We start from the raw sequence: 13,053 nt of genomic DNA, 5'->3' as shown, positions 1-13,053 counted from the left end.
AACCAATCAGTGAGCAGTAATAATGTGCAATAGCCTCTAGCAACCAATCAGTGAGCGGTAATGTTGTGCAGTAACCTCTACCAACCAATCAGTGAGTGGTAATGATGTGTGTTAACCTCTAGCAACCAATCAGTGAGCTGTAATAATGTGCAGTAACCTCTAGTAACCAATCAGCAAGATAAATTTATGTGCTGCAACCTCTAGCAACTAATCAGTGAGCCGTAATGTGTGCTGTAACCTCTAGCAACCAGTCAGTGAGCGGTAATGGTATGCTGTAACCTCTGGCCTGCTATTTATTGTATGTCTCAGAGCAGGTGGAAAGAAATTGCATGGTGGGGGGTGGGGTGGGGCAAAAAAATGTTTGCCCAGGGTCCAATCAATATTAAAGTTGGCCCTGACTGTAATGGACACCATTACTTAACAAAGAAATCAATATATAACTAGAAAGTGAAAGGTGCACATAAGTGAATCAACTAACAGAACAATACAAAAACTCCCCAGCATTTGCCTGTCAGCACAGAAAATATGATTTTAAATTGTTTTTAATATTTAACCACTTCAGGCCCAGAAGGATTTACCCCCTTCCTGACCAGAGCACTTTTTACGATTCGGCACTGCGTCACTTTAACTGACAATTGCGCGGTCGTGTGACGCTGCACCCAAACAAAATTGACGTCCTTTTTTTCCCCACAAATAGACCTTTCTTTTGGTGGTATTTGATCACCTCTGTGGTTTTTATTTTTTTCACTATAAACAAAAAGAGAGCGACAATTTTTAAAAAAAAGCATTATTTTTTACTTTTTGCTATAATAAATATCCCAAAAAAATATATAAAAAACAAATTTCTTTCTCAGTTTAGAATGATATGTATTCTACATATTTTTGATAAAAAAATCGCAATAGTCGTATATTGATTGGTTTGCGCAAAAGTTATCACGTCTACAAAATAGGGGACAGATTTATGGCATTTTTATTATTAATTTATTTTATTAGTAATGGCGGCAATCTGCGATTTTTATCGTGACTGCGACATTATGGCAGACACATCAGACACTTTTATCACTATTTTGGGACCATTGTCATTTATACAGCGATCAGTGCTATAAAAATGTACTGATTACTGTGTAAATGACACTGGCAGTGAAGGGGTTAAACACTAGGGGACGATCAAGGGGTTAAGTGTGTCCTAGGGAGTGATTCTAAATGTGGGGGGGATGGGCTACCACTGACATGACAGCGATCACTACTCCCGATTAAAGGGAGCAGTAGATCCCTGTCATATTGCTAGGCAGAACGGCAGAATGGGGAAATGCCTTGTTTACATTCCTCATTCTGTGGCTCCGTGACACGATTGCGGGCCCCCGGTGGACATCGAGTCCTCGGGACCCGCAGGCATGGTCACAGTGTACGCTGCGCCCACAATGCCACGATTTAAAGGGGACGTACCTGTATGCCCATTTGCCCAGCCATGCCATTGTGCCGACGTACATTGTCGTGCGCTGGTCGGGATGTGGTTAAAGTGAACACTGGTAGCTGTGCCCAAGACAAGGCAGGCAGGGGGCAAAAGACTAGTCGTCGGTATTACCTGTGGTTTTCCTTCATCTGAACTTTCTCCAATATTTACTTGCTATGCTGTATTTTGCACTGTGGGGGAGATTTACTAAAACTGGTGCACACAGAATCTGGTGCAGCTGTGCATGGTAGCCAATCAGCTTCTAACTTCAGCCTGTTCAATTAACCACTTGACGACCGCCTCACGCCGATTTACGTCGGCAAGGTGGCACGGACAGGCAAAATCACGTACATATACGTGATTTGCCTTCCGCGGGTGGGGGGTCCGATCGGACCCCCCCCCCCCGGTGCCCGAGGCGGTCGTCTTTTGTCCAGCGGCGATCAGAGGTGAGGGGGAGGCCATCCGTTCGTGGCCCCCCCTCGCGATCGCCACCGGCCAATCAGATCACTTCCTTTGCTGCTGTATGCTAAACAGCAGCAAAGGAAATGATGTCATCTCTCCTCGGCTCGGTATTCCGTTGCAGCGCCGAGGAGAGAAGACTTCACTGTGAGTGCACCAACACTACACAACACAGTAGAACATGCCAGGCACACAAAACACCCTGATCCCCCCCCCCGATCGCCCCCGATCCCCCCCCAATCACCCCCCCCCTGTCACAAACTGACACCAGCAGTTTTTTTTTTTCTGATTACTGCATTGGTGTCAGTTTGTGACAGTTACAGTGTTGCGACAGTGAATATTAGCCCCCTGTAGGTCTAGGATACCCCCCTAACCCCCCTAATAAAGTTTTAACCCCTTGATCACCCCCTGTCACCAGTGTCGCTAAGCGATCATTTTTCTGATCGCTGTATTAGTGTCGCTGGTGACGCTAGTTAGGGACCTAAATATTTAGGTTCGCCGTCAGCGTTTTATAGCGACAGGGACCCCCATATACTACCTAATAAATGTTTTAACCCCTTGATGGCCCCCTAGTTAACCCTTTCACCACTGATCACCGTATAAGTGTTACGGTTGGCGCTGGTTAGTTCGTTTATTTTTTATAGTGGCAGGGCACCCGCCGTTTATTACCGAATAAAGGTTTAGCCCCCTGATCGCCCGGCGGTGATATGCGTCGCCCCAGGCAGCGTCAGATTAGCGCCAGTACCGCTAACACCCACGCACGCACCATACACCTCCCTTAGTGGTATAGTATCTGATCGGTTCAATATCTGATCCGATCAGATCTATACTAGCGTCCCCAGCAGTTTAGGGTTCCCAAAAACGCAGTGTTAGCGAGATCAGCCCAGATACTTGCTAGCACCTGCGTTTTGCCCCTCCGCCCAGCCCAGCCCACCCAAGTGCAGTATTGATCGATCACTGACACTTACAAAACACTAAATGCATAACTGCAGCGTTCGCAGAGTCAGGCCTGATCCCTGCGATCGCTAACAGTTTTTTTGGTAGTATTTTGGTGAATTGGCAAGCACCAGCCCCAAGCAGCGTCAGATTAGCGCCAGTACCGCTAACACCCACGCACGCACCGTACACCTCCCTTAGTGGTATAGTATCTGAACGGATCAATATCTGATCCGATCAGATCTATACTAGCGTCCCCAGCAGTTTAGGGTTCCCAAAAACACAGTGTTAGCGGGATCAGCCCAGATACCTGCTAGCACCTGCATTTTGCCCCTCCGCCCGGCCCAGCCCACCCAAGTGCAGTATCGATCGATCACTGTCACTTACAAAACATTAAACGCATAACTGCAGCGTTCGCAGAGTCAGGCCTGATCCCTGCGATCGCTAACAGTTTTTTTGGTAGCTTTTTATTGAACTGGCAAGCGCCAGCGGCCTAGTACACCCCGGTCGTAGTCAAACCAGCACTGCAGTAACACTTGGTGACGTGGCGAGTCCCATAAGTGCAGTTCAAGCTGGTGAGGTGGCAAGCACAAGTAGTGTCCCGCTGCCACCAAAAAGACAAACACAGACCCGTCGTGCCCATAATGCCCTTCCTGCTGCATTCGCCAATCCTAATTGGGGACCCACCACTTCTGCAGCGCCCGTACTTCCCCCATTCACATCCCCAACCAAATGCAGTCGGCTGCATGAGAGGCATTTTCTTTATGTCCTCCCGAGTACCCCTACCCAGCGAACCCCCAAAAAAGATGTCGTGTCTGCAGCAAGCGCGAATATAGGCATGACACCCGCTATTATTGTCCCTCCTGTCCTGACAATCCTGGTCTTTGCATTGGTGAATGTTTTGAACGCTACCATTCATTAGTTGAGTATTAGCGTAGGGTACAGCATTGCACAGACTAGGCACACTTTCACAGGGTCTCCCAAGATGCCATCGCATTTTGAGAGACCCGAACCTGGAACCGGTTACCGTTATAAAAGTTAGTTACAAAAAAATGTAAAAAAAAAAAAAAATATATAAAATAAAAAAAAATAGTTGTCGTTTTATTGTTCTCTCTCTCTCTATTCTCTCTCTCTTGTTCTGCTCTTTTTTACTGTATTCTATTCTGCAATGTTTTATTGTTATTATGTTTTATCATGTTTGCTTTTCAGGTATGCAATTTTTTATACTTTACCGTTTACTGTGCTTTATTGTTAACCATTTTTTTGTCTTCAGGTACTTCATTTACGACTTTGAATGGTTATACCAGAATGATGCCTGCAGGTTTAGGTATCATCTTGGTATCATTCTTTTCAGCCAGCGGTCGGCTTTCATGTAAAAGCAATCCTAGCAGCTAATTAGCCTCTAGACTGCTTTTACAAGCCGTGGGAGGGAATGCCCCCCCCACCGTCTTCCGTGTTTTTCTCTGGCTCTCCTGTCTCAACAGGGAACCTGAGAATGCAGCCGGTGATTCAGCCAGCTGACCATAGAGCTGATCAGAGACCAGAGGGGCTCCAAACATCTCTATGGCCTAAGAAACCGGAAGCTACGAGCATTTTATGACTTAGATTTCGCCAGATGTAAATAGCGCCATTGGGAAATTGGGGAAGCATTTTATCACACCGATCTTGGTGTCATCAGATGCTTTGAGGGCAGAGGAGAGATCTAGGGTCTAATAGACCCCTATTTTTTCAAAAAAGAGTACCTGTCACTACCTATTGCTATCATAGGGGATATTTACATTCCCCGAGATAACAATAAAAATGATTAAAAAAAAAAAAATGAAAGGAACAGTTTAAAAATAAGATAAAAAAGCAAAAAAATAATAAATAAAAAAAAAAAAAAAAGCACCCCTGTCGCCCCCTGCTCTCGCGCTAAGGCGAACGCAAGTGGCGGTCTGTCGTCAAACGTAAACAGCAATTGCACCATGCATGTGAGGTATCGCCGTGAAGGTCAGATCAAGGGCAGTAATTTTTGCAGTAGACCTCCTCTGTAAATCTAAAGTGGTAACCTGTAAAGGCTTTTAAAGGCTTTTAAAAATGTATTTATTTTGTTGCCACTGCACGTTTGTGCGCAATTTTAAAGCATGTCATGTTTGGTATCCATGTACTCGGCCTAAGATCATCTTTTTTATTTCATCAAACATTTGGGCAATATAGTGTGTTTTAGTGCATTAAAATTTAAAAAAGTGTGTTTTTTCCCCAAAAAATGCGTTTGAAAAATCGCTGCGCAAATACTGTGTGAAAAAAAAAATGAAACACCCACCATTTTAATCTGTAGGGCATTTGCTTTAAAAAAATATATAATGTTTGGGGGTTCAAAGTAATTTTTTTGCAAAAAAAAATAACTTTTTCATGTAAACAAAAAGTGTCAGAAAGGGCTTTGTCTTCAAGTGGTTAGAAGAGTTGGTGATGTGTGACATAAGCTTCTAAATGTTGTGCATAAAATGCCAGGACAGTTCAAAACCCCCCCAAATGACCCCATTTTGGAAAGTAGACAACCCAAGCTATTTGCTGAGAGGCATGTCGAGTCCATGGAATATTTTATATTGCGACACAAGTTGCGGGAAAGAGACAAATTTTTTTTTTTTTTTTTGCACAAAGTTGTCACTAAATGATATATTGCTCAAACATGCCATGGGAATATGTGAAATTACACCCCAAAATACATTCTGCTGCTTCTCCTGAGTACGGAGATACCACATGTGTGAGACTTTTTGGGAGCCTAGCCGCGTATGGGACCCCGAAAACCAAGCACCGCCTTCAGGCTTTCTAAGGGCGTGAATTTTTGATTTCACTCTTCACTGCCTATCACAGTTTCGGAGGCCATGGAAAGCCCAGGTGGCACAAAACCCCCCCAAATTACCCCATTTTGGAAAGTAGACACCCCAAGCTATTTGCTGAGAGGTATAGTGAGTATTTTGCAGACCTCACTTTTTGTCACAAAGTTTTGAAAATTGAAAAAAGAAAAAAAAAAAGTTTTTTCTTGTCTTTCTTCATTTTCAAAAACAAATGAGAGCTGCAAAATACTCACCATGCCTCTCAGCAAATAGCTTGGGGTGTCTACTTTCCAAAATGGGGTCATTTGGGGGGGGTTTTGTGCCACCTGGGCATTCCATGGCCTCCAAAACTGTGATAGGCAGTGAAGAGTGAAATCAAAAATTTTCACCCTTAGAAATCCTGAAGGCGGTGCTTGGTTTTCGGGGCCCCATACGCGGCTAGGCTCCCAAAAAGTCCCACACATGTGATATCCCCATACTCAGGAGAAGCAGCTAAATGTATTTTGGGGTGCAATTCCACATATGCCCATGGCCTGTGTGAGCAATATATCATTTAGTGACAACTTTGTGCAAAAAAAAAAAAAAAAGTGTCATTTTCCCGCAACTTGTGTCAAAATATAAAATATTCCATGGACTCAATATGCCTCTCAGCAAATAGCTTGGGGTGTCTACTTTCCAAAATGGGGTCATTTGGGGGGGTTTTGTGCCACCTGGGCATTCCATGGCCTCCGAAACTGCGATAGGCAGTGAAGAGTGAAATCAAAAATTTACACCCTTAGAAATCCTGAAGGCGGTGCTTGGTTTTCGGGGCCCCGTACGCGGCTAAGCTCCCAAAAAGTCCCACACATGTGGTATCCCCATACTCAGGAGAAGCAGCTGAATGTATTTTGGGGTGCAATTCCACATAGGCCCATGGCCTGTGTGAGCAATATATCATTTAGTGACAACTTTTTGTAAATTTTTTTTTTTTTTTGTCATTATTCAATCACTTGGGACAAAAAAAATAAATATTCAATGGGTTCAACATGCCTCTCAGCAATTTCCTTGGGGTGTCTACTTTCCAAAATGGGGTCATTTGGGGGGGTTTTGTACTGCCCTGCCATTTTAGCACCTCAAGAAATGACATAGGCAGTCATAAACTAAAAGCTGTGTAAATTACAGAAAATGTACCCTAGTTTGTAGACGCTATAACTTTTGCGCAAACCAATAAATATATGCTTATTGACATTTTTTTTACCAAAGACATGTGGCCGAATACATTTTGGCCTAAATGTATGACTAAAATTTAGTTTATTGGATTTTTTTTATAACAAAAAGTAGAAAATATCATTTTTTTTTCAAAATTTTCGGTCTTTTTCCGTTTATAGCGCAAAAAATAAAAACTGCAGAGGTGATCAAATACCATCAAAAGAAAGCTCTATTTGTGGGAAGAAAAGGCGCAAATTTCGTTTGGGTACAGCATTGCATGACCGCGCAATTAGCAGTTAAAGCGACGCAGTGCCAAATTGGAAAAAGACCTCTGGTCCTTAGGCAGCATAATGGTCCGGGGCTCAAGTGGTTAAGCTGTGACAATACAACCTGGAAGCTGATTGGTTTCTTTGCTGAACTGCACCAGATTTTGCACTCTCCAGTTTTTGTAAATCAACCCCTGTGTCTCTATTGGAAAGTAAACATCTTGGTCGAAGCTTGCTTAAATGTGACGGACCACCCAGCACCCCACCTGGTGCTTCCGCCAAGATACAGCTTCCTCCACTCTGGAACCAAGTACAAGTTTTTATAGCTGAGCATTGCACCCGAGAATCAGACGACACTAGCTTAGGTGCAAACTGGAACTGACTTTATTGTAAACTCACATAGAATATATACCACACAAAATCAGATAAGAGCTTGATCACATTATCCTTAACAATAAAGGAAGACAGAGTGCACTGGCTCCTAGTGCAACACTGTTTATTCAATACAAATAAAAAGTAACATTGTATCACAGAGCGCCCATGTCAAGCTGTAGTTACGCTCCAGTGGTCAGGGCTCCACTGGAGCATAACTACAGCTTGACATGGGCGCTCTTTGATACACACTGGCATGTGAGTGCATAGTGTTACAAAGTTACTTTTTATTTGTATTGAATAAACGGTGTTGCACTAGGAGCCGGTGCACTCTGTCTTCCCTTTATGTTTTTGCAGTTGTCAGTTACCCGCTGGTCTATGGAGCTGCACGGGGCAGTGCACATCTTATTGAGTTAACCCCATTCTTAGTGGATTTTAGAGACATTTTGGCTCAAAGGATTTACCCTTTAGGGGGACATTTTTGTGACTTTATTTAGTCATCAAAGATTTCTTGGACATTCGTGCTAGTATGGACCTTTGGTCTTAGCATTATCCTAAACAATGTAAACAATATAATCAGTACATCTAACAAACAGCTAACAGTGATCTAATTAAATAGTAAGCTAATTAACAACTAGTCACCTAGACAAGCCTAGTGCACTCAGACCAGTGCCCATCCAGACAGTTCAGCACTAGTCTCACAAATACACAAAGTACATTACACATGCTGTCTGTCAGGTGTTGGCTATCACTGGTGTAATCTGTCCACTACAAAATTCATCATAAGACAAAACTCATACAATGTTCCAGCAGTCTGAAAAAGTGGAATTTATTTATCTTCATAGACTTCTTGAGGGATATGGTTGATAAATATTTCTGTCCCAATTGGAGAAGCTTCTCCAACCCAGTCTGCAGGAGGGCCATCATATTTCTTCTGACCATTTACCTGTACAAGATTAATATTAAACCTTTCCATCCACTGCAGAAGTGAAGCTGTATTTCCTTTATTCAGAGAATTAATCCAAGCCCTGTTCTCAGCGTTTATCACGTTGTTGTCCGTCATTAGAGAAAATTCTGCTCTCTCCATGGGATGAAGGGCCAAACTGAGCTCTTTTCCATGCTCTGACCAGGAGAAGCAGACAAAATCCCTGGTCTCCTCAATGGGCCATAATCATCGGGTAGAAGGCTAGCCCATAATCCACTCCAAAAGCCCCTGTCTAGGTTGGGTTTGTCACAAGGCATGCTTCTTAATTTCAGAGATTTCATTAAGGAGAACAGTGGGCAGCACAGTAGCATTGTCACCAATTCTCACTCTGAATCTCCTGAGACTAGCAGTCAGAAGCAGCAGTGCCGTAGATTCACAATGCAGTAATACAGCTATAGGACTGTAGGCACAGGAGTACCTAGGCACTCTAGGATGTGCACTGCTTTTTCTTAAAGGTGAAATTCCAGAAAAAAAGTACAAGTTTCAGGGTACTGATTAGGCACAATTAATACTTCTAGATATTCCCTGAAATATAGCAAATCTTCACATTTTAGTTCATTTCCACTTTACAAACCATTTTTTGCTGTATACTTTTGAGAATGTATAACACAAAAAGTTTAGTAAGGTGGTATTTAGGGACCACAAACCCCTCCACTGAAGCAGTGCATAGCACAGTAGAGCCTTTTTTTTTATAACAGAAGGTATTAATATGTCTTATTCCAATGCAAATCCAAAAAATAAGGTTGATTATTCCTCATTTCAGAATTGTGGATGGAGCCACACAAATCATTCCTTTATTCACAATGACTAAGTGTACATCAAGAACCGCTGATGTAAAACCCAGATACAGCCTAATATTATAGGGCCATTCATTCCAAACCAAGTACAGCTGTTTCATGTTTGTTGGTGAACAGTATAATCCAGGGAGAAACTGTGTAACCTAGTGAGAAACTACAAAAGATACCAAAAAGCCCCCCAATGAACAATTGTGAATACATTGGAGGCCTCACTGATACAAAAGTGCACTGCTGCAAAGTGTGATCCCTAAAGTTGAACTCTGGAGCAAACAAAAATAATCCCTTGCAGTGGGACTTTCCCTGTATTGCAAGAGTTAAATGCTCATCTAGGTCTAGGGGACCACAAAAAACAGTTTTTCTTACCTGATTCTCCACTCTTTCAGGGCCCTCTGCATGGGAGAATTTTTATTCTCCCCAAAGATGGGCTTTATAACTTTCTATAGTTCCTCTGGGACATATGCATAGCACTGAATAAATTGAGGGCAGGTTTAACTTGAAGGAACATACTAGATGCTCAGACCTGCTTAGGCAGCTGAAGACCCCCCAGTAGGAGTCTTACCAAGTTCAGCAAAATAAACAATGGCATCTGCTCTAATACATTTATAACGTCACTTCTAGTGTGTTGTTGTGCCTTTAGGTAGGACTGCGCCACCTCCAATGTAAGCCTGTTTGCAAAGTATTTATTGCTATGCATGGCCCATTTAGTTTTGACTTAGGACCTCAATTTGCAGGGTTGCCTTTTCATGGCAGTGTAACCTTTTATATTTTTAAATGTATACAAACTCTGTCTTTAATCTAAATGTTAGAAACAGTTTATAATTAGGTTTTCATTGGTGATTAATTGGTTTGAGTGCTGAGAAAGTTTTATTTTGTTAGGAACACTAGTACCGATTTCATGAAGCATCTGCATAGTAATCCCTAGCAACTGCTGATAAAAGTTAATACATCAGTACAAATATATGAGATCATTTATTTCAATTTGCTGTATATGTATTGTAAATACTAATAATAACTTATTTTTCAGCTACTAGATATGATTTAAGAATGAGTGTCAACCCCAGGGATCTCAGAGAGAACTTTGACAGTGCAGTCCAAGTGAACATCTCTAGTGTTACACCTCTTCCAGCTGGGTCCACTGAAAGCTTCATATTTGTACCAGAAAATATAGCTATCAAGAATGGCACTATCCTTTACTTTGCCATAATTGCTTTTGATAAAGTTGATCTGAAATCTGAGGTGTCCAATACAGCCCAAGCAGCTCTCTTCATTCCTTCAACACCTGAACCTACAACACCTGAACCTCCAACAACGCCTGAACCTCCTACAACGCCTGAACCTCCTACAACGCCTGAACCTACTCCAAATGACAAATCAGATCACCAGAATTTAGTAGCAATGGTAACACTGATAATATGTTCAACAGTTATTCTCATCTGCATTATTATAAGTATAACCATCTGTTGTGTGAGCTGTCACAGGAAGAAAAGACAGCCAGAAATGAGAATCTGAAACAAATTGAGCTGCTATAATTGAGCTGATTGTACAAATATGAACCTGGTAATCTTATGTAACTTTCTTTATTCTATGCATGAACAGGAAATGCTTTAGGTCCCTTTCACAGGGGCTGTCTGATCAGGTCCACCTGCCAGTTTTTCAGTCAGACCTGATCAGACCCTCCAGTCTCTTCTATGGAGCGGCGGATGTCAGCGGACACATGTCCCTGGACACCCGCCGCCATCCGATCCAGTCCTGGTCCTGGTCCAGTCTGCCAAAAGCAGAGGGATGGTGGTCCTATTCCCCATCCGTCTGACAGGTCAGATTAGATGGCATCGGATGGAAACAGACAAACAGGCGGTCTGTTTTCATCTGACTGCCCCATAGAGGAGAATGGGACTGTGTCCATGTCTGCTCTGCATAGCGGAGCGGACACTAACCTGTCATCTGCCTGCTGAGCGGGGATCAGCAGAGAGATACCCTTGTGAGCAAGTGGATTTTGCTTCACGGAGGCACCTGTGTGAAAGGGGCCTTAGGTGAGATTGATCAAAGTGAAAAAAAAAAACACCAAAACTTTCTGCTCTCCATCACAGGCAGTCACATGCAGTCTTCTTTCATTTGCTTTCCTAAACTGGAGGAAAAAAATAAGAATTAGAATGGAGTCCATTAAGAAACTTTCTCTTAAGAGTTGCATCCTGACAGTTCTTCACTCTGTCTCTTAGTGATGGAAACATTCATTCAGTAGCAAGTACTACTAGCAGTTAGGAAAAACTAGACTTTGAGGGCCACAATCAGTGTTGCCAACCATCAGCATTTTTACTGACAGCCTGTAAAAAATGGGCACTTCCTATGCCTGTAAATGCCAGTGACAGGAAAAGGTTGGCAGCTAAAAATATGGCTGATGCTCGGCTCCAAACTGCGCATGTGCTGGCCGAGGTAATCCGAGTGCCTGCTACAGTTGGTCCAGGTGGCACAGAGTCTGGCAGAGGCAGTGCCTGAGCATGTTGTGTGATGTCATGGTGCAGGGAGCTGAGCGGAGTGGCCGGAGCCTCGTGTGCGGGTCTGCGGTACAAGATCAAGGCAAGCCGGAAGTGGGACTGTGAGTGCTGTTTGGACTGGAGTGGACTGAAGGGACCACCTGGCATGTAGAGAGACTGTCACTGTGACTCAGGAGGGAATTGTCATGTTGATGAGGTGTCACCATCTATGCTGCTGCACACAGCTATCATTGTCACTGGGAGAGTCAATTTCATGTGTGTGTGTGCCTGCCCATTCTAATTTCTTGCCCTCCTGAGCTAGTTACTTACTATAGCGAAAATAAAATAATTTTTTAAATCACATTGCTAAATTGCATATTGTACTTGTTTGTAGCCTAAAACTGAAATTTGCATTTAAAACTGTGCCTTTGCAACTTTTGGAAATAACAGTAAAAACTTGGCTATGCCAGTAAATTTTAAGTGTCGTGTCAGTTAATTTCAACCTGGTAGGTTGGCAACACTGGCCGCAATACTTTTTAGATTACTGTAATGCAGGGGTGTCAAACTCAAATTAATTGGGGGCCGTATCAGCAATATAGTTGTCCTCAAGGGGCCGGTTCTATATCTAAGACTATGTATCTATTCTTATTAAACTACTCATATTAAATATTTGCCACTGCATTTAATTATAACAGTTTTTTAATTTAAGTAATAATTAGCTCCGAGTTCAGGGGTGTGATGTGTATAGAGGGCAGGGTTTGGGAGCTGCGCTATGTACAGAATGCAGAGTTCAATAGTGCTCTACGTAGAGAGCGCAGGTTTCATAGGGTGCGCTGTGTACAGAGTGCAGGGTTCAGGGGTTGCGCTGTGGACAAAGTGCAGGGTTCAGACAGTGCGCTGTGGACAGAGTGCAGGGTTCAGAGGGTACGCTGTGGACAGAGTGCAGGGTTCAGAGGGTGCGCTGTGGACAGAGTGCAGGGTTCAGAGGGTGCGCTGTGGACAGAGTGCAGGGTTCAAAGGGTGCTCTGCGGGCAGAGTGCAGGGTTCAGGGGTTGCATTGTGGACAGAGTGTAGGGTTCAGAGGTTGTGCTGTGGAGAGTGCAGGGTTCAGGGTTGCGCTGTGGACAGAGTTCAGGGGTTGCACTGTGGACAAAGTGCAGGGTTCAGGGGTTGCACTGTGGACAGAGTGCAGGGATCGGGGTTGCACTGTGGACAGGGTGAAGGGTTCAGGGTTGCGCTGTGGACAGAGTGCAGGGTTCAAGGTTGCGCTGTGAACAGAGTACAGGGTTCAGGGGTTGCACTGTGGACAG

The 13,053-nt window shown here is 43.5% G+C and overlaps 1 protein-coding gene across 1 annotated transcript in view; it reads left to right on the top strand.

Annotated features, from left to right (window-relative positions):
- The window catches only part of LOC141103528 (calcium-activated chloride channel regulator 1-like), a 100,191-nt gene extending 87,974 nt beyond the window's left edge, over nucleotides 1–12,217 (top strand). Inside the window, exon 14 of the mRNA XM_073593209.1 lies at nucleotides 10,297–12,217. Coding sequence (XP_073449310.1) covers nucleotides 10,297–10,781 — 485 coding nt within the window. The 3' untranslated portion in view covers nucleotides 10,782–12,217. The remainder of the gene's footprint in view (nucleotides 1–10,296) is intronic.
- Nucleotides 12,218–13,053: the final 836 nt, after the last annotated feature.

Source organism: Aquarana catesbeiana, linkage group LG07 (assembly GCF_042186555.1).
Source record: "Aquarana catesbeiana isolate 2022-GZ linkage group LG07, ASM4218655v1, whole genome shotgun sequence".
NCBI lineage: Eukaryota > Metazoa > Chordata > Amphibia > Anura > Ranidae > Aquarana > Aquarana catesbeiana.
This window is presented reverse-complemented; position numbering and strand designations above follow the sequence as displayed.